At 44.6% G+C, this 20,729-nt stretch overlaps 1 protein-coding gene across 1 annotated transcript in view; it reads left to right on the plus strand.

Annotated features, from left to right (window-relative positions):
- Nucleotides 1–20,729, plus strand: part of ZNF827 (zinc finger protein 827) — a 166,675-nt gene that overhangs the window by 33,519 nt on the left and 112,427 nt on the right. The window contains exons 3-4 of the mRNA XM_081091637.1: nucleotides 8,329–8,501; nucleotides 14,949–15,429. Coding sequence (XP_080947763.1) covers nucleotides 8,329–8,501; nucleotides 14,949–15,429 — 654 coding nt within the window. The remainder of the gene's footprint in view (nucleotides 1–8,328; nucleotides 8,502–14,948; nucleotides 15,430–20,729) is intronic.

Consider the following 20,729-nt stretch of genomic DNA (forward strand, 5'->3'; position numbering starts at 1 on the left):
AGACTACAGCGAGGAAAATGGGTCTCTGGAACTTTTATGACTCTAAGCCATCCAAATGGTTCACGCCAGAGTTTCCAAAGTGTCAATAAAATCCTGAAGTGTTTATCGGTTCTGAGCATCATTTCTCCTCACTTCTCACCTGCCATCTGGTGAAATAAAGAGAGAAATGGCTACTATTTGGAAACAAGGAGAAGAGCAGAGGGAGCTGGGCAATCTTGCCATGGAATAAATCACTCCTGGTTTATGGAAATTTTATTCAGGGTAGAAGCAGAAAGAGAGGCATGGCTCTATGTAATATGTAATTTTATAAGTATTCTCTGCATCTGGTGATCAAATACATATATTAATGGTGCTCACACTGTAAATTCTCCTGGACGTTAGTTACTTGGAAAAGCTTATATAAAATGAATAATAAACTTTATTTTACTGAAGCATTGGAAAATGGTAACACAAAACTGTGCCTCATGAAAAACTAGTGGCTTTGTCACTTTATAGTGTCTTAGGAATAATCAGCAATAGTTGTGAGGTATGTTTTTTTTTCACTCCAGCGACTGGATGCATGTAAAGATAAGGAAGAGGCCATGAGCTCCCCGTGGGTTTAAATGCACTGAGTTCATGCCAGCATCTGAATGAGCTTCTCTCAGCAGGATTAAATATGGAGATCTATAAGAAATCTTTTTTTTTCTTTTCTTCTTACTGAATTTATTCTACTGCTGAAACACTTAATATTTTAATCAATGAATGTTTAAAATGTTTAAAATTTCACACAGAAGGAGGAGAGAAGGAACTGCTCGGACTGGGCCTCGGCTGTTGATTGTTGCCTGGGCCCCGGTTTTTATGCTTCTGTTCACAATCCAAGGCGCGGTGAAGCAGCTCCGCTGAAGGAGTCATTGTATTAAAAAATCATTCGTTTTGTCAAACTCACGCGAGAGGAAAGATCACTCCAGAGGAAACCACTAGGGCTCTGGAAATGGTCATTCGAAAAATGCCCCGTGCATCCATATGGACGCATCCTAAATCTCTGTGCACGTTTCATTGGAAGCGAACGCCATCCCTTCCCAGCATCCTAACCGGATTATGGGGCTGAGAAGGCGTTGCTAAAGCATCTAACTTTGTTGCTTATCTCTCTATCGTGGAGAGATGATTTGGTTAGTGTTACTTGGATTGCTGTAGTTTTAATTGGAGGAGTGGAAGGGGAAGTGTGTCTTTGCTACCTGCCCCCTCCCCTCCCCTTTAGACACTATACTGCTGGTTTCAGGGCAACCTGGGGGCTGGATTCAGATGTCCACTTGGCTTTACCTAAAAAGCATTTGTGGGGATGTGGTGAGATGTTTCTAAACATTTCATATTCTATTTTTTCCCCCTTTACCTTAGAAAGAAATCTTAGCTTAATGCAAAAGAGATAGGTGGGATTGATTTCTCAAAGCAAGAAGAAAATTCTGATTCTGTTGCTTAATAACTTAAATAAACAAAACAAGTCCACAAAAATAAACTATACACCATCCTGACTTCAAGCAGGGCTCCCATTTTCAAGCGATTTCTCAAAATGTTGCAAAAGGGGCATATCAAGTTAATTCTAGAGTTACAAAGAGGTATGTGCTAGAAAAGCCAGTGTATTGAGTAATTTAGACTCAGGCATTTCTTTGCCCTTCTTCAGGTCAAGGGAAGTCCAAACCATGAAAAAAAATAGGAGTCTTTTAGGTCTGGCCTTATTCCTCTTCTTTGAATGGGATTCGGTTGTTGCCAGGTCATGGTGTATTTAATTCCTTAAAGAATCCACTCCTCAGCGGCCGTTCCCCCTGCAAGACAGACGTGACACTTGAGGAGGAGGTTTCTTTCATGTGCCCTTGTGCCCCGGCACATGCTACACTGCTCCTCTGAAAGGGGACACGATAGAAGGAAGATTATGTCCGTTTGCTCTGAAGATAAATGTCACACATTGACTCCATTCTCTTTGAAGCTGCTGTTCTGTTGCAGCTCAGAAAAAAAAAATGGTTTTTATTTTAAGGACAAAGTTTTTGTGGAAGACCAACAAGGTTCTCAGGATGCCAGGCTCCTAGTTAAATAGCAAGGAGACTTTTAGAGACAGGGTCTCCAAGACATCTTAATTTTCTGCCTAAAATCTAAACATGCTTAGAAGCAAGCTGGTCTCATACATCTGAAGGCTCAGACTATTTCTTGGGTCAGTAGACAGGGGGTGTTTGGCTGCTGTTTTCTGTCATATTTACATGATGTTATTAACATTGTTGCAAAAGCAGGGAGACCCCTAAGAGTGAGGGAACCTCTTCTGATACTCCTCTCAGGTCCATGGTTTTCTGGCTATAATCTGGGAATGCTTGCATGCAGGAACTTGCTTAGAAAATTCACTTTTTATCAAGATTCAGATCTGTTTGTCGCTGATCTCAATTATATTTCCCCAGTGACTTAAGTGGAGACTGCCTCTAGATATCTGACTTCTAAGTTTTATCGAATACTTACCAGTTATTAAAATATGCATTGATAATATCAATGTCAATAGCAGCAGATAAACACAGTGGTATCCACTGCTAACATAGTTTTCACTTCCCTAAAATAGCATTTGAGAGACATGCCCATGAAATTCTATTAAAAGATATTAAATACGTGTGTATATTGCTATTAGGAAGGGGGATGGGTCCTCATATACAGGTGTGCACTAGTAGGTTAGAGGCCCAGAGTGGAGATGGTGATGATGCCTGCATTATGCACACCTGGGATCACCTGGCATCTTGTCCTCCTTCTATGAGTGTGGTAAGGTTTGTATGCAAAAGCTACCCACTTGCAAAGTACCTTGATTTTCTGCAAATTGTTACAGAGGATCTAACAAGAGAAAGTTTAATTTCAAAACCTACAAAATAATTACATTTATTTTTTTAAAAAAATACCTTCTTTAAATTAAAGCAAGTTAGTTACTATGACTTTTTTTTCTTTTTAGCCCAATGAAGTTTTGGTGGTGTTGCTTTGTGCATTTACAGATAGACAAATAGACAACAGGGTAGAGCACCAAACGGAAGTGAAAAGATTGGCTCTAGTTCTCTCCCTTCCCACCCCCCACTATAGTCACTTCAGTTTCTTCATCTCTAAACCGAGCTGGTTAGGAATTATCGTCAGGACTCCTTCCTGCTGAAAAATTCCTTTGTTTTACTTTCTGTTTATTTTTAATTCCATCAACTAAAAATAAAATAAAACAAAAACAATTAAACAAAAATTTTAATTAAATATATTCCTTCTTAAAATTCACGATCAAACCCCCTACCAGATCATCTCTGTCTTGGGCAGATCTGGTCCATTGCAGATAGTTTAAACATATATTATTGTACTTTATAAATAACTGGTGGCCCAGTGCACAAATTCGTGCACATTGAAAGGGAATTAATTAAAAGAAATATTTTAATATCACTATTTGCCCTTTCTCTCGCAGCGTCAAGCTCCCGCCAGCACCATGTGATTCTTCCCCGAGTCCCGGAGTCCTGTCCCATGGGGATGATGCCATGTGGGACTCCTTTGAGTTCCGCCCTCGGCCAGCACCGCGGGACTCCCCCGATGCACCTCCTGGTCCAGTCTCTGCTGGCACCCGCGGGAACGCAGCATCAAGTCCCCACCCCCCTCATGCGCCTTGCTGCACACGCAGCCCCGCCCACCCTCACACGCAGCCTCCTGGTGATCAGTCATTACGGCATGACAGCGTGACGACCATAGGCTTTTTATTATATAGGACAGGGGTCCTTAAACTTTTAAAACAGGGGGCCAGTTCACTGTCCCTCAGACCGTTGCGGGGCTGGACTATAGTTTAAAAAAAAACTATGAACAAATTCCTATGCACACTGCACATATCTTATTTTGAAGTAAAAATACAAAAAGGGAACAAATACAATATTTGTATTTGCATGTGGCCCGTGGGCCGTAGTTTGAGGAGCCCTGACATAGGATGTCATCACACTGTGCATTTTTAATATAAGCTGCTCCAGGTCATTTTGGAAATAGGTTGAGGTGTAAGTACACAAAGATCCAGCCCCCTCTTTATACACCATCCATTCAGGAGGTGTATTGGCTCCTGTGTGAAAGGCATGCACTCTTGGGCTAACCCCACTTGCATTGGGACTTACTGGCAGCTTCCCGTATCTTTTACTTTCATATCCAGTGCTCATTTCTCTTTTCCATATTCTTGACCAGCCCTTTCCACTTAATTTTATTACAGCCTGACACACAGTTTCTGAATTGTATGTTGTCCCAGCACTGTTTTGGGTGCTGGAGACACAAAGATGAGGACTTCCAGCCTTGCCCCAGCTAGATTCCAGCTCCAGCTTCTTCTTCTCTCCTCCTGTCTTCTCCATCTCTCTGGTTTCCTGCCAAGCTGAATTCGGCCCTCAGAATTCTGTCCGGGCTGAGCCAGACCCTACCTGAGCTGCACAATGGACGCTTGCTCTTTTATTTCCTCTGGGCTCCAGTGATAAACTACCATGTCGGGCCAGGCCCTGAGCTATGTATTTATTATGTGATGCCAGTTGTTTAAATTTACATCTCCTCTAATGGTGAGTTTTCTGCTTTGGAGGGCATGACCAGAGTTTATTGTCACTACTATTACTGTTACAGCTGCTCCCAATAGCTTCCATTTACTGCGTGACGGGCATTTCACACACATTTATTATCTCCTTTATTCCAATAATATTATTGCCTATCAAGAGAGCATGTTTTCTTCAAGATAACAAATTAGAGCTATCCATTCCACTGGGCCGATTAGCATCTGATGGGATTTAGTTTTGTTTGCTGTGATAATAATTAGCTAGTGATATATTGGGGGGGGGGGGGGAATTGTTTATCAGACAGTTGTAAACGAGGTAAATTCCTGAACATTTCAATCCGATTGCCTCAGGAATGTGTGGCTTATTCTGAGGAAGTGGTCACATTTCCTTAGGCTGTACATTTGGATGAAACAGCTGTCAGCTCCTTGAAAATAGTTTGGCACACGAAGTAGAATACATCCTTACTTCCTCCCTTCTCCAAGTAGTTCCCATCATATGCACATGCAGGACATCCTACTGAACTATGAAATCCTTTTTCTTGAATAAATAAAAATGCAGATCTTATCAGGGGAGATTACTGGCCAACTTTGAAGATGGGTCATTGTTTTCTAGTTACTTTTACCATTTGGATTGTTTTCTTCCTTTCTTGCCATGACCAGTTAAACATTTCAAACAGTTGTAGTAGCATAGCTGTTTGACCACATGACTTGGGGTTAGTTTCTTTTCATTAGGACGGTTCTAATTTTTTTTTCTCGTCAGTCCAAGGATCCCCTAATTTGTACATGATTCATATGTGTTTTGGTATTCATTAAAACTTAGGAAGCATAGCTCCAAAATAAAATAGATTTACATGAAATATTAATATGCAGGGTTTATGTCGTGTACTCTGAGCTGCATTTGAAAAATAGAGTAGGTGATGAGGATGGGGGTTGGGGGTGGTCACGTCAGGCAAGGCAAGGTGTCCGGGGTAAGCAGCTATGTTCCTTTTGTCACTTCATGCCTTTTTATTGCCTTCCTATGATGTGCCATGAAATCTCAGGCCAGTGGAGGACATCTCAGTTTTTCTCTCCTCTCTCAGAGTCCCCAGACAATTCTGTAAAATTAGGCAGTTCAGGGTTTATGCAGTGGGAAGTACTTACTGAAGATGGGATTGGTGGCAGCCTGTTTGTGTGCCTCTTTCTGACTACTTTGATGTTCTCTTATAACCCAAAGACACATCATTATTGGTTCCTTCTCCCCCTGTTTATGACAATAATCTCACCCGAAGGCCTGATTCAGTCTTTCCTCTCCAATCTGTTGTTCAACACGTGGTTTTTGCCATCAAGATACCAGAGTGAAGGAAATGACAGTGAAGGACAGAAAATGAGAGGCCCAATTAAGGGTAGGACTTCGGGTCAGCAGAAGCAGTCAACAGAAACACAGCAGGAGAGCCCTGGTGGGTTAATAAAAAGGCGTGTTTATGGGCCTCAAGAAGCGTGCTTTTCCTGGAGTGGAAGGAAGCCCTCATTCCTGCCCGTCCCACGGTCAGAAGAGGAAATACTCGTGATGGAACATGTCACAAGTAGAATTTCCAGGCTTGAAGGGTGTATTTTTAGATAGAGGAGTCTTTTTCAAGTTACGTGGTTAAGCAAAGCAAGATGGCCTATGATTAGTGTATTAGTGAAACAGCCTTTTGGAATGACCCAGCTTTATTCCAGAACCCTTCTGGTTCCATCTATTTTAAGTGGGTCTTTGCAGGTGGGGACTAAGTGAAAAATATAAAATTATTTTAAAGCTCACACTTGGGAATATTTCCCTTTAAAATGATAAAAATAACATGTGCATTAAACAAATTCAAATAGTATAGAGGAATATAAAATGAAAGTGAAAGCTTCCCTCCCTGACCCCCTGTCTCTTAATCCATAGTCTTTCAAAGTTTAACTGTTTAATGGTTTCTTGGGTATGCTTCTGGACAATTTTCATACAAATGAAAGGATGTCCTTTTTTTGTTTGTTTCATTTATCCAACCCATTCTTCCTACTCACCCTCTTTTTTTGCTCAAGTATTTTAAAGCAAATCATAGACATCATATCCATTTGCTTGTAAATATTTCCAACAGATAAGGACTTTAAAAAATAGCCATAGTGACTATAATCACATCTAACAAGATCAATAATGGCTACATGATATTATGGAACACCCAGGCTATAATCAGTATATCCTCAATTTATCTCAAAAGTGTTATTTTATCATTCTATAACCAGGATCCAAATAAGCTTCACACCTTGCATTTTTTATAAGTGTTAAGTGTCTTTTCATCCATAACCCCTGCTCTTTTAAAATGTCACTTCCTTGTTGAAGAGACTGGGTCATTTGTCCTGCAGGCTTTCCCACACTGTGAGTTTGGCTGAGTCCCTCCCCTTTGTGTGTTTAACATGTGGTTGTTTTAATCACCTGTATTTCCAGCGAACTGCTAGTTAGATAGAGGCCTGATTAAATTTTTGTAAGAATATTTCATAGATGGCTTATCAGAAGGCGCACAATGTCTGTTTCCTTTTTAGTGATGTTAAGATTAATCAGTGGTTGTATGTGTTGTCAGCTTGATCCATCCTCTATAAAGTTTCCTGTCAACCTTTCACCTCACGGTTTAAACAGCAATTGATTCCCATTTTCTAGAAAACAAAAATAGAAACACCCTAGACAGAGTTTTATGTTTTGCTTTCTCCACTAACTCTTTAATATCTTGGGCATATTTCTATATTAGCTTCTATAGACATATCTCATTTTTAAAATATAGCTTCACAGATCTTATGAGCGTCTTACAATTTAGGTAACCTTTTTCCAATATTTCTCATCCTTCATGATTAAGAAAGGAAAGTTTGAGGCCTGAACTCTACCTGTTTTGATGGTCTGTATTTCCCAAGTGCCAAGGCTGGTGTGGCACTGACCAATATCAACTGATAGACCAGACAGGTAGCAACTCAGTGTCCCAGCAGAGCCCTTCCCTGTGGAGACGTTGGAGGAGAGAGTGAGCTTAGCTTTCCTGGGAGGAACCAGTTGGTTTGTTTGTTTTTCTGGAAAATCGAAGCAGGTGTGACTGCCTGGTTGGTAGCTTTTCCCAAAGTGGGCAGTGGGGCCCCGTGGCAGTGCAGAGGAAGGCAGTGCATCTTGTTAGTGGCAGCCAGAGGGGCAGAAATAAGAGGGTAAAACCCCAACCTTAAGACCCCCTGATGGCTAAATTGGCAGCAGCATCTGCTCAGGCCATAACTAAATGAGTCAACAGTAGGGATCCTAACATCTGTCTCCACGGAGTCGGTGTGTGAGGTTGACGGTGGCTATTAGGTTTCCGCTGTGCCACATACATTCTTCTCTGTCCCGTTTGATTTATCTTTATTTCTTGCCATTTTCCAAGTTCAGGAATCCATAGATGGACTTGAGTCTGGCAGCTTCCTTCAGGAAACAAAGTCCCTGAATTGAGGCTACCCTGGGCTGAGCAAGGACAGGCCTAGCAACGTCCCTTTGCAGATGCCTTCCTAAGTGAGGGATGGCCTTCGGAAGTTACACTTTCACAAGGCAGGGCAGTTGGATTTTGAACAATGGAACCCTGATGGAAGCCATGAGATGAACGTGGGCTTGTACCCAAAGACAAGCAGCAATAAAACCTCCTGGTTAAAGTCTTGAGATTGCCAGGAAAAAAAAAAATCGAATCATTTTTAGTGTTCTTTATATAGCAATGCATGTGAATTAGTGTGGATGCAGTGTGCCTTTTCGTTTGCCTTAATTTTCCTTTCTTTCTCTTTCTTCCAAGCCTCGGAAGAGGAAAGTGGAAAGCCTTTCCAGTGTCCAATATGTGGTTTGGTTATAAAAAGGAAGAGCTACTGGAAGCGGCACATGGTGATTCACACAGGTTTAAAAAGTCATCAGTGCCCGCTCTGCCCATTCCGGTGTGCTCGCAAGGACAATCTCAAATCCCACATGAAGGTAAGCCAGCCGCAGACAGCCCTTCTGATGAGGCAGGCACCACCAAGCATGAGAGGGGCCTTTGGTGGATGACAGTGTTCAAGGTTACAAGGTAGAATGCAATGGGAATGAAGCACCTTGCAAAGAGTCTTCTTGTGAAGGTCTTCATTTCCAGTTTACAACCAGCAACAGAGAGAAGCTTCAATATCCAAATAATATATGTGGTGGAGGGCCATCCCTCTTTGGGGAGCAGCAGCCTAACCTGGCCTTGCATGGTGATGCATTTCTGGGGTGCTTACAGGGGCAGGAAGGGCTACTGGACCAGTGCCCAAAGAGAGGGTGCTTGGACCTGCTCCCCTTCCTGGCAAGACTGTCCTCTTCTGCTTACAAACCCAGAGGAACACCCAGAAACACCTTATAGGACAGTGATGGCGAACCTTTTGAGCTCGGCGTGTCAGCATTTTGAAAAACCCTAACTTAACTCTGGTGCCGTGTCACATATAGAAATTTTTTGATATTTGCAACCATAGTAAAACAAAGATTTATATTTTTGATATTTACTTTATATATTTAAATGCCATTTAACAAAGAAAAATCAACAAAAAAAATGAGTTCGCGTGTCACCTCTGACACGCGTGTCCTAGGTTCGCCATCACTGTTATAGGAGGTGGGAGGACACGAACAGACACCTGGGCTTCAACGCTAGCCCTGTGGAGGGCTCGGGGCCATTCCGACAAGACTGAGTCCTCCCTGAGGCTGACAGGGCTTAAGGCGTCACAATTCCCAAGAACACACTTGCCCAACATGCACGGGTTTTGTTTTCAGTGTCCTATGGAAAACGGTTCGGCTTGCACCTGTAATAGACATTAAGTAGCGTCTGCGTGTCACTCAAGTGAGATGGGGGAAAACTTAGTCGTCTAAAACTTAGCAAACTTCATTAATACTATGGGTTTTGTCTGAAATTCAAGGAAGAAACTCATGAGATCAAAAGAGCATGTGCTTTTGAATTTGATAGACCCATATTTAAATCTTATTGTGCAATTTACTAGCTAAGTGGCCTTGAACAAATGAGCCCTTAGACTTAATTTTCTCGTCTGTTAAATGGGAACAAGAATGTTAAGGAGAGCTGTTATTAGTATTTAAGGAGATAATATTAGTGAAGTATCTGACACAGAAATGTTCTTTAATAGTTATGTAATTTCAACAACTATCATCTAACACCTTAATAATAACAAGTCATTTTTATTGATATTTTCAATATAGTTTGGCTGTTGACGTTTATAAAGTTCTTACTTTCCTGCCATAAGAAGTATAGTGTATGTGCATAATTAAGAATTTGCTTTATTTTAAATCTTGTTAGTAATCACTGTTAAGTGTGTAGCTCTGAAAAAGTATGATCAGATGGAACCTCTATTGACTTTAGGCAATAGCTTAGAAGATTTTTAAAAAATTAAATCCATGGTGTAATTTGTTTTCTATCATTTGCCTTTTTTTTCTCCTGGGAGTAGCATGCCCTTCATCTTCAGAATCCACTTAACCAGGCGTTCTGGTTGGTTGAATTTTCGTGAGCCTGCTTAGTTTTTACTTTAACCCTCCTCATCCTCCATCACCTCTTCCCAAAGTAAAATCTCATATTTTACACCTGCAAAGTGGATTTCGTTAGCGGGATGAGACTTCAAAAGAAACGTCTTTAAAACTAAAATTTGTTTTCGTGACTGTGCCCTACGCTTTGTCAGTCTGGCAAATTTAAAGCTTCAGTGAGCAGAAAACCTGCATCTCGCCTGACACCTTGTAAGCTTGGTTTCAGCTCAGGGTCACTTAAAACAACCTATTTATAAACCCGTGGAAAAAAAGCTGGGTTTTCAAGAGCAGGAACTACTGACCCTGAAACTCCAGAGAGATGAGTTGGGTGCCTTGATGATACAGACAGTCGGCCATGACAGTGTTACCGATGAGAGCGGTGAGGGCTTTGCGGGTCATGGGGTCTTAGAAGGCTTTCAGAACAAATCAATAACCAGTACAATAAAGCTGTGTGCGAAATTACCACTTTATTCACACTCATTGTGTCCTAACCTGTTGAGCTCCGACTGAGCTTTTGATAAGGGAAGTGTGAGAAGGGCTCATACAAGTTTAATTTTATCAAACGGTGTACTGTTTCTTTTCTCTGCTCTACACCTCACTCGTGGGCCTCTCTCTTTTTTTTTAATTCTTCAATCAATTCATGGTTTTATTTTCATTGGACGTACTTAAATTCAGCTACATTTTGAAAATAAGAGTCTACAAGGAAACACGATGGCTATGGTTTTAGGAGGAGATAGTCTCAGCTGCCTTGACCAGAGATTGCAAAGATGGATAGATTTTCTAAAACAATTTCTGCTGAGGAAGTGGGGGCAGCATAGCCTGTAGATTAAGATCTCAAACTGTGTGGTCATAAGAACCTTAGTTAGAATCTCAGTTCCACGACTTTTGGTAGCTGTGCGACTCTGGGCAAATCCTTTAACCTCTCAAGGTTCAATTTCTGGCCATGGAGATGACAACCATGCGGCCTGTCTCATGGAGTTGTTATAATAGTTAAATGAGATAGTGGACATGAGCCACTTAACACAGATCCCAGGGTGGAGAAATAATAGGTAAATGTAGCTAATATAGTAATTGTTGCCCGAAAGCCATCGGAATATATATTAACATTTACATTTAGAAATAAATTAGCGACATGGACTAAAACATTTCCCTAAAAGGAATTTCATTGCTTTTCTCTTTTTATGATATATCTTTAGTGTTGAGAATGTAGAAAGACCAATAAATGAAAAGCATATAATATTGACCCATAATCTCATCAGACACAGAAATAACCCTTAGTGTCATTCTAATGTATCTCTTTCTATATTCATTATATAGATTTATTTAAGAAAAAAAAATGGGTTTCCACTTAATTTGTTCAACACATGTAGTGTTAGCATGTTCTGGTGCTGGACACTGTGTGTTTTTCTAAGCCTGCCTTTCCTCTGTAGTATACCGTCCGAGTGTTTTTATGGGCAGTGGCGGAAGGAGATGTAAATGCCTCCAGCTTCCTCGGGTTATCTTGGATTGCCATTAAGTCTTTTACAACTTTCCTGGATGACTGAGCATACAGGGATTAAATAGGAAATTCATAAGCTGAAATTGGACAGAAAAGGTGAGGAGGACTGCTAAGATAAAGAACATGGGTGAAGGAATGGCAAGAGAGTGGAAGAGAGTCAGGGCACCGAGTTCTGCTGGTCTCGGGCCTGCCGAATAAGGAGCTGGGACGCGTGGGTAAGCCCCTTGCCGGCTGGCCAGGCCCCCCGAGGGCAGTGGAGTAGATGTTTCCCAAGGTCTCCTCCTATTCATCCAACTAATGATATAACAGCACCTTCACGTCCCACCCCTTAAGGTAGGGATGTGCTTTTCTGGCAAAATGACCAGTCAGTAAGGACAGCGCCATGTGGCCTGGAAAGAATGACATGCTTCAGACAAGTGAGTTCTTTCCTGAGCGGAGTAAGAGGGATTTTTTAAAAAATATATATTTTATTGATTTTTTACAGAGAGGAAGGGAGAGGGATAGAGAGTTAGAAACATCGATCAGCTGCCTCCCGCGCACTCCCTACTGGGGATGTGCCCGCAACCAATGTACATGCCCTTTGACCGGAATCGAACCTGGAACCTTTCAGTCCACAGACCAACGCTCTATCCACCGAGCCAAACCGTTCAGGGCAGTAAGAGGGATTTTGAAGTCCGTGTTAAGCTAAAGAGAATGAAAATGGTAACAGAAAGCGCTTTCTGGTCTGGAGAGGTTGGAACTAAAACCTCTCCAAGGTCAAATGTGGTCCCCAGCCCCTTTGGGAAGGTGTAGCTCAAATAAAATTGTAAGTGTGAAAGTCAGGTCCACATCCACTGGTTTTCCTTAAACGGTCACCAAATTTTCGCCACAACTAAATGCAGCAGGGCCGGGACCTGGTGGGAAAGCCGTCTGCCTGGTCACACACTTGCACGCAGACTCTGTTCCAGCCGGGCTCCCCTTCGGCTCCAGAGCCGTGCTCACTCTCGGTGCTTTTCCTTCTTCCAGAAGCTGCTGCGGGAGCTTCTGTACTTGGATTTGCTCCTGTCCTCTCCCGGGTCAGTGGATGTAAGGACACTTCTGAAATGGAATTCTCGGGAATCCCCCCCCACCCCCAAGCTTCCTGCCTGGTGACCTTTACCACCTGGTTGCAGGGCAGGCTGTGGGCAGCACCTGCCAGGGTCTCCTGGGGCGGTGACCTGACCCCAGGTGCCTGCTTCTGCGTGAATTGAGTGGAGAGGTGGCAGGGAAATCTTACGATTCAGTGAGAAAACAAATGAACCCATCAGCGCCAGAGTGAAATCCCTTTGTTAAAAAGGAACAGAGAGGGGTGATGATGATGTTCAGTGATGGTGTGACAGTGTGGCGTCCCAACCCAGCGCCCCCACCCCCAGACCTGGTAGGGAAAGGCTTTCGGGAGCAAGTCTTTGCGGCCACTGAATTTAAGTTAATATGGCGATTTCTGTTGAGAAAGTCATGCTTTGGGGGACCAGGAATCTCTTCTGTTGTTTTTTTCAAAAAGCCACAGTGGGGTGCTGTAGCGACAGGATCTCACCATTAACGTTTAATTTCTTTGCTTTTGTTGGTCACTTAACATTATTTAAAAGTATGTTTTGGCTGGTGAATAATACTTTTGGATCGCATTCAGAATGCATAAACAGCTGTAGTAAAACTTGCTTTCTTGGAAAGGCAGCCTCCGCCGAGGGGCCAGGTGGTGCAGTGGATTAACGAACTGGCTTTTAACCTTCTTGAGACCTGGGTTCAAATCCCACTCAGGTCACCCCTGACTGGTGGGGTGTCAGTTTGGTTTTGGCTTTGAATTCCAACCCCTGACTTGTTTGTCCGGAGCACACAACTCCCCAAATCATTTGGCCCAAATCTACACAATTGGCAGTTTTGACGCAGGGAGGGCCAGTCCTGAAATAGCAGGGTGCAGCAGGTCAGCGCTGAGGCATTGGCAGAGATGAAAGGGGGAGTTAACAAGCTTGTGAGCACCGGCCAGCTCAGACGGAGCCTGGCTCAGGCCAATGCAATGATTTCCTTGCTTTTTCAAGCTCTAAATTTGGGAGTGACAGAAAGGGAAATAATCTCCTCTCAGTTTTTACAGGTGTATATGTGCAAGCAAGACAAACTGGATTTCAAAGTCTGCATTCTTTTTCTTTTTTTAAAATATATTTTTACTAGAGGCCCAGTGCACAAAATTCATGCGGGGGGGGGGGTCTCCCCTCAGCCCGGCCTGTGCCCTCTCATAGTCTGGGGGGACCCCTCTCTCCTTACCACCCACTGCACTTGCCAGCCATGAGCCCAGCTTCTAGCTGAGTGGTGCTCCCCCTGTGGGAGCACACCGACCACTAGGGGGCAGCTTCTGTGTTGAGCATCTGCCCCCCTGGTGGTCAGTGCGCATCATAGCAACTGGTCATTCTGCTAGTCAGTTGATTTGCATATTAGTGTTTTATTATATAGGATAGGATTGATTTCAGAGAAGAAGTGAGAGGGAGAGAGAGAGAGAGAGAAACATCAATGATGAGAGAGAATCATTGATTGGCTCCCACCTGCACACCCCCTCCTGGGGATCAAGCACACAACCTAGACATGTGCCCTGACCAGGAATCAAACCACGACCTCCTGGTTCATAGGTCTACGCTCAACCACTGAGCCACGCCGGCTGGGCACTCTTTCACTGCAAACCTCAGGATCTGAGCACAGGGTCACCACGGTAGGAAACACTGGCTTTGTCTCGCTGAGAATCCTTGGTGGGGACCAGGCCCTGGTTCTCCCCGCACCCCACTTGACTTTCTTCACTTGTAATTTTATTCAAGCCACTCAATCCCAGGTCTCAATTTCACTGTCTACGAAATGGGAATACCCTGGAGCCATTATTTTCCACATTCTTAATTATCTAGAAAAGCATTTTGAAAAATTGAAATTATTTTTGCAAAACATCACTAATTCTCTGGGCGACAGTCATTGGGAACAGGCAAAGCGTTACTATGAAGAGAGGAATTACCTGACAGGTGACCTCTTTTGACCCCCAGCTAGTAATTAGGTAAGTGTGCATTCTGCTGGGTTTATAATATTTTTTCTGAAGACATCGAGTGAGATCGGATGACTAGACCCTTAAGAGGATTTTACCCCGGATGGCCTCCGCAGGCTGACAGCACCTCTGTCGTGAGCCTGGCTCTATTAGCAAACTCTTCTCCTACATGGATCCACTTTATGTTTCGGGGCGATCTCATCACCCGGAGCGCAGTCATGAGATGCTCCCCTCTGGCTATTTATTCTCCGGGGGCAGCCCTTTGTTGGGGTGGAGACTAGTTGATGCTGAGTGTGCACCCCCAGGCAGTTCCCGTAAGCACGCGGTGGACAGCTCACTGTTCTTGCTTCTCCGCCAGGTTCATCAGCACCAGGACCGGGGAGAAACCTTTCAGTGCCAGCTGTGCCCTTTCACTTCCTCGCGCCACTTCAGCCTGAAGCTCCACATGCGCTGCCACCAGCACTTCCTGAGGACAGAAGCCAAGGTGAAGGAGGAGATCCCAGACCCAGATGTCAAGGGATCGCCCCACCTCAGTGACAGTGCCTGCCTGGGGCAGCACAGGGAAGCAGGAGGGACAGAGCTAGTGGGGACCATGATGCCGGCCAGCACTCCAGAGAGGACTAGCCAGGGTGGGGCTGGCGTCTCGCCTTTGCTGGTGAAGGAGGAGCCCAAGGAAGATAACGGCCTGCCAGCCTCCTTTCCCCTGAATGCTGCCGACAGGCCGGCCAACCACACAAAGCTGAAAGACCCCTCCGAGTATGTGGCCAACAGTGCGTCAGCATTGTTCAGCCAGGACATCTCTGTTAAGATGGCGTCTGATTTTCTCATGAAGCTGTCAGGTACTTGAATAGGGTTGTATTCATTCCCTCTCTCTCTCTCCCTCTCTCTCTCTCTCCTTCTCTACCAGTGCTCTCATCTATCAAATCAACTGGTAGGACTAGGTGACTTTGAGGTCCTTTAAATTCTAATGGTCAGCACCTTCATACATGTTCTTGCCTTTTCCCCCAGTCCTTTGGGTGTAGGCATTGCTGTGGTTTGGGGTCTGGAAGCAGCAGAGATTGCCGATGTCCTTCTGGTTTTACTCCTTTACAGGCTCTTGTTGTGGGGGAAGGGGCAATGGTGAGCCGGTTGATGGCAGTTCTTCGTGTGACCTTGGCCTCTATGTAACCTGTCTCTGCATTGGGTTCTTTACCGTGCTTGTGTGGAACGTCTCATTTTGCATTATTCAAGTTTTTTGTTTGTTTTTAATTTGAACGATTTTTTAAGGACATATGCACAGAGACTATTAGGACGTAGAGACTTTGAAAATTTGATTAAATGATAAAGATTATCGTAAAATGTTTTTCTAGCGGGGAACATTTTATTGTGGTAAAACATACCCAACATGAAATTGACCCTTTTTAAGTACAGTTCTTTGGCATGAAGTACATTCACATTGTTATATAACCATCATCACCATCCATCTCCAGACACTTCCATCTTCCCATTAAACAAAAACTCCCCATCCCTCACGCCCCCAACTCCTGATAACCACTCTCCCACCTTCTGTCTCTGTCAATTTGACTACTCTGGGTACCTCAAATAAGTGGAATATAATTTTTTAAGCATTTTCTTCCAACTGCCCCAATGCCATTTGAAAAGAATATGGAGAAGTTGTAAAAAAAGTATCCTTATTGATTAATACTACTTTGACCATCAAATTATATGTGATATTTCTTTTACTTTTTTGTTGTTTTTGTTTTCAGTTTCTTTAAGTTGTGTAGTAGAACAGGGTGCAACGTTGAGGAAGGCTATTTTTCCTGACTCCCTTTTGGAATGAGAAAACGTGTCCTGGGATTGCACTGCTACTCATTCCATTTTTTTTTTAAAGTATGATTTTATATTTTAAAGGCGACGTGGAGGGTGGGGAAAGGTCGGCTGAGCATTGGTTCTGTCTTGCAGTCCCCAGGATGATTTCCAAATGCCATTTCAGCTCTTTGGAGATTGACAATAGCCTTTTAAATGGAGAATAATTGGTCACCGTCTTCCTTTAAATGGACTGTGAGTCGCGTTTCACTAAATGTCATTGCCAGGTGCATTAGAGGTTCAGCGTCACTCTGAAGACCCCGTGCTCGGGGACACCGCAGTCGGGGTCTTTTGGATTGTCCCCGTCACCCCAGATCTCTGCCCCTCAGGAGCGCGTGACACTAGTTGGAAGAAATGAGAAAAGGTAGGGGTTGGAAATGAGGCGTCACAGAAATGAGCTGCGGAGGAAAAGAGAGCAGAGAGTGTTCCGTGGGGCACCCAGACCTGCCGTGTGTGCATGCATGTGAGGGGAGGGAGGCAGTCCTATGCTGGACACGATCAAGTCCCAGGGATTACAGTGCGTCTGACTGCGGCACAGACAGACAGGGGGTTCTCTACTCCCCCCTTCTCTTCCAGCTCATCTAGGGGAAACTGAGCTTTTAGGGACTTTGGGTTTTATATTGAAACATTTTTGAAAACGGGGCGGGGGGAGGGAGGGCAGGGGCACAGGGGAGTGCAGCTTCCAGTGTCCCTTTTGCTTCTGATACTTCAGCTTTCCCCTCTGGAGCATCTTTGGTCCTTCCTTGATGGTCTCTCCCGCCGACAGGACAGCACAGGGGCTCCTTTTCTGGGTTCTTCTATTGCAAAAAACGGAACGCAAATGGCATATTCACTTAGCCTAGCTTAGTTGGGGCGGGGGGGGGGGGGCATCTCCTTACTAACAGGAAAACTAAGTGGGGTGAGTAACTCCCAGGAAGGGGTTATTCCCTTTACTCCACCACCCCGGGACGTTTTCAAAGCTGCAGGAAGGGATGGAAGGAGGATTGGGTAAAATACCTGCTGTACAATAGATAGACCACTCCTGCTTGGCTCAGCCCTGGGTGCCCCACACCCGGCTGTCACTAGCTGCAGCCCTGTCTCAGGGAGCGTAACAGAAGGCCTGGGGCTGCTGGGAACCAGAATTGCAAACAGGAGCTTCCCCAGCAGAGAAGCTAGTTGGTAGGCTGGGGTAAAAACGTGCACCAAAGCCTCACGTTGTGATCTGTTTTCTCAGCTAGCTATTGATGGGGACTTGTTTACGGTTTGGCAGTCGAAGTATTTGCCGACCGATCAATCGGCAGGAGAAAACAGATAACAAATGCACACTGTTTATGCAAAAGGCCCATGCAGCGATTTTATGGTGGCTTACTGAAGGTCCTGAAACCTGACTTGTGTGCACTGTTACCTAGCAACCTGCTACAAAGTCACCAGGGAGTGAGATGCATCGGTAATTTTTTGTGTGTGTGCATATTTGGATGTGAATGTAAACTTGGTGACTGTGGCGATGCAGCCCCCGGGAGGAGAGGATGTGTTAAAAGGAGGAGGATACATTTTCTGGAGGGATTGTGTGTGTGTGTGTGTGTGTGTGTGTGTGTGTGTGTTTTAGTTCCACCAACTCTTCGGTGGGTCGAGCCCTATCATTGATAGCTGCTGCCGCCCTGGTGCTGTGCCTGGCTGTGTCTGTGGCTCTGATCCTGGGACCTAAAGGCCCAACCCCAGAGAACTGAGGCTGAGTTTCTAGCTCTTTCCCTCATCAAATGTAGTGCAGCCGTGGTGAGCATCGGGCCTTGTCCCTCGGCGTCATAAGGGCTCCATTGTTCTGGCGACGAATTTTAGCTGGGCTCTGCGCGTGCACCTGCTGGGACCGGAGGGTGCAGCTGTTTGTGGGCATGGAGCTTGCGAGTCCCGGTGCCAGCCACATCACTGTCTGCAGAAATGGAGCACAGTGACAAATTCAAGCGTGGACACACCTACTTGTTTCCAAAAGAGAGAGGGAAAACACTTGATTCTTTCTTGCCTGGTTATTAAGGGGAGTCTTTCTTGCTCCTTCCACTAAAGCTGAGCATAAAGATGACTTAAGGGAACCCAGTGGGATTAAAGAACAAGGGTGGAATGCTCTTTTAAACGGACTCTAAATCCTCCTCCCACCCCTGCCCTGATTTTGACGTTTCCCAGCGTATGTGATTGTGAAATCAAATCCCTTCTCCGGATCATCAACTAACTCTTCTTCTGCTCGAGCCCACACTTAACATTCCTCGGTCCTGCAAGATTAATGTTGCTCCCTGAGACTGAAGCTGTCCAGGCTCAGCACCATAATTGATTCAGGGAAGAGAACGGGGCAGCCCCTGCCCCTGGCTTTCTGGGCTAAGAGAAAAAATAATTTTGTCAGCTTCGTGCAGGGTTTGGCCTGGAAGGCAGGTCTTGGATGCTGCAGCTCTGGGTGTTTGCACAGATCTTTCTTGGGAGCCTGAAGGCATATGCAGGCCGCTGCCTGTCGGGGTGGGGAGCAGGGGAGAGGTGCTCACCTGACCTCACAGCAGGTTCCTGCTCTTCTGGGCCTTCTCCCCATGATCCAGCTTCCAGCAGCAGTTCTAACGCTGGAGTTTTTATATTGTTGTTGTTGTTGTTGTTTAAAATATATTTTTATTGATTTCAGAAAGGAAGGGAGAGAGAGAGAGAGAAACATCAATGATGAGAGAGAATCATTGATCGGCTGCCTCCTGCATGCCCCCTACTGAAGATGGAACCCGCAACCCGGGCAGGTGCCCTTGACTGGAATCGGACCCTTCAGTCCGCAGGCCAACGCTCTATCCACTGAGCCAAACCGGCTAGGGCTATGTAGTTGTTTTTTAATGCCAGGGCCTAGCCCTACTCCCAGAAATTATGATTTAATTGGTCTAGAATAGGGGCTAATCATTGGTATTCTCTTTAAAATCCTCAAATGTTTCTAACATGTGACCAAGACTGAGGACCACTGATGTGGAATAGAAACCTGATACCTGGCGCAGTATTTTTCCATGCAGCTCTCTTCCCTCTTCTGTATCCCAGACCCTGAAAGGGGCGTGGTGTGCTCTGGGTCTGAGGCATTCACCGTAGGTCAAGGTTGACGTGCATGAGAGGCCTGGGTGAGTCATGGTCATGAAATCCCGTGTTTCTCCTCGTGGGGCCCCATGCCAGAATTAGAAGAAGCATCTTAATGTTCTCTAGTTAGAACTAGAAAGTCTCAAGACTCCTGGAACATCGAGGGCCTGGGAGTGTCGTTACTTGAAGCCTGAGTAACAGTTGCCTGCTCTGGCCTTACATCATGTCTCTCTCTGAAAACTACACTCTTCAAGATACATAATTGAATTCTCGCTCTCCAAATTATAACCGAGGAGCTGACAGAAACTTGGCACCTCCGTTGTTGGCTGGGAATAGCGTTTTGTCTCTGGCTTTCGAAAATAAAAGATACAAGTCATTTCAACTATTTTTAATTTGGAAGCGGGCAAAAATCATTTTTTTTTAAAAAAAAAACAGGCTCCCACATTCTATTAATTTCATAGAATTAAGGCCGAAGTAATTTTAACCAGGACTTACATATAGGCACAAGCTGAATTTTTAATTTATCAAGAGCACAGCCATACGCAGCAAAGGTTTTCTTGTGTAAATGAGTGGGAACTGGTGAATGTATTTGAGTCCCATAGGCCTTTGTTCTGCCGCTTCCATCGATTTTGTACAGTTTTAGTGACAGTATGGTTAGTCTATGAATGGCCGCTCCCCTATGCTGCCATACATTGGTTTGTGCTGCTGGAGGAGGCACGGGAGATGCCCAGTAAACCTGGTGGCTCTGATTGGCTTTCTGTGAAACATCTGAACAAAGGAGCCTTCTTTCAAGTAAATGCCATCCTTGGGCCATTCGCGCCCTAAGACTTCGGTGCCAGTGGCTCTCCCACACGCACGCCTAGGTACCTTCCCCAGTGGGTTTATCTTGGACAACCTTCCTTGGCGTCTTCAGTTTGGCCCTTCTCTTTAACCCTGCCTCGCTTTTCTCATGCTGGGCACTCGCTGACCATGTGCCTAAAATTCCCAGTGTCACAAGCTGCGTTTAGGGGCCGTCTCCACGCAGGCAGCCTGAAACCCTGGATTTTATTGCTGAACCTGGTGGTGAGTCCTGTGAGAGGGAGAGTGTGATGCCCTTCTGTTTTCCAGAGACTTGCTGCTCCGTGACACCCGGGCTGCTCTGGGTCAGGGAAAGGAGCAGCTAGCATGACAAGAGAGCTTGGATGGGTCCCCAACCATAGATGGGGACTTTGTGACATTTACTTATTGTTTCTTT

This window comes from Myotis nattereri (assembly GCF_964212035.1).
Source record: "Myotis nattereri genome assembly, chromosome: 5".
In the NCBI taxonomy this organism is placed as follows: domain Eukaryota; kingdom Metazoa; phylum Chordata; class Mammalia; order Chiroptera; family Vespertilionidae; genus Myotis; species Myotis nattereri.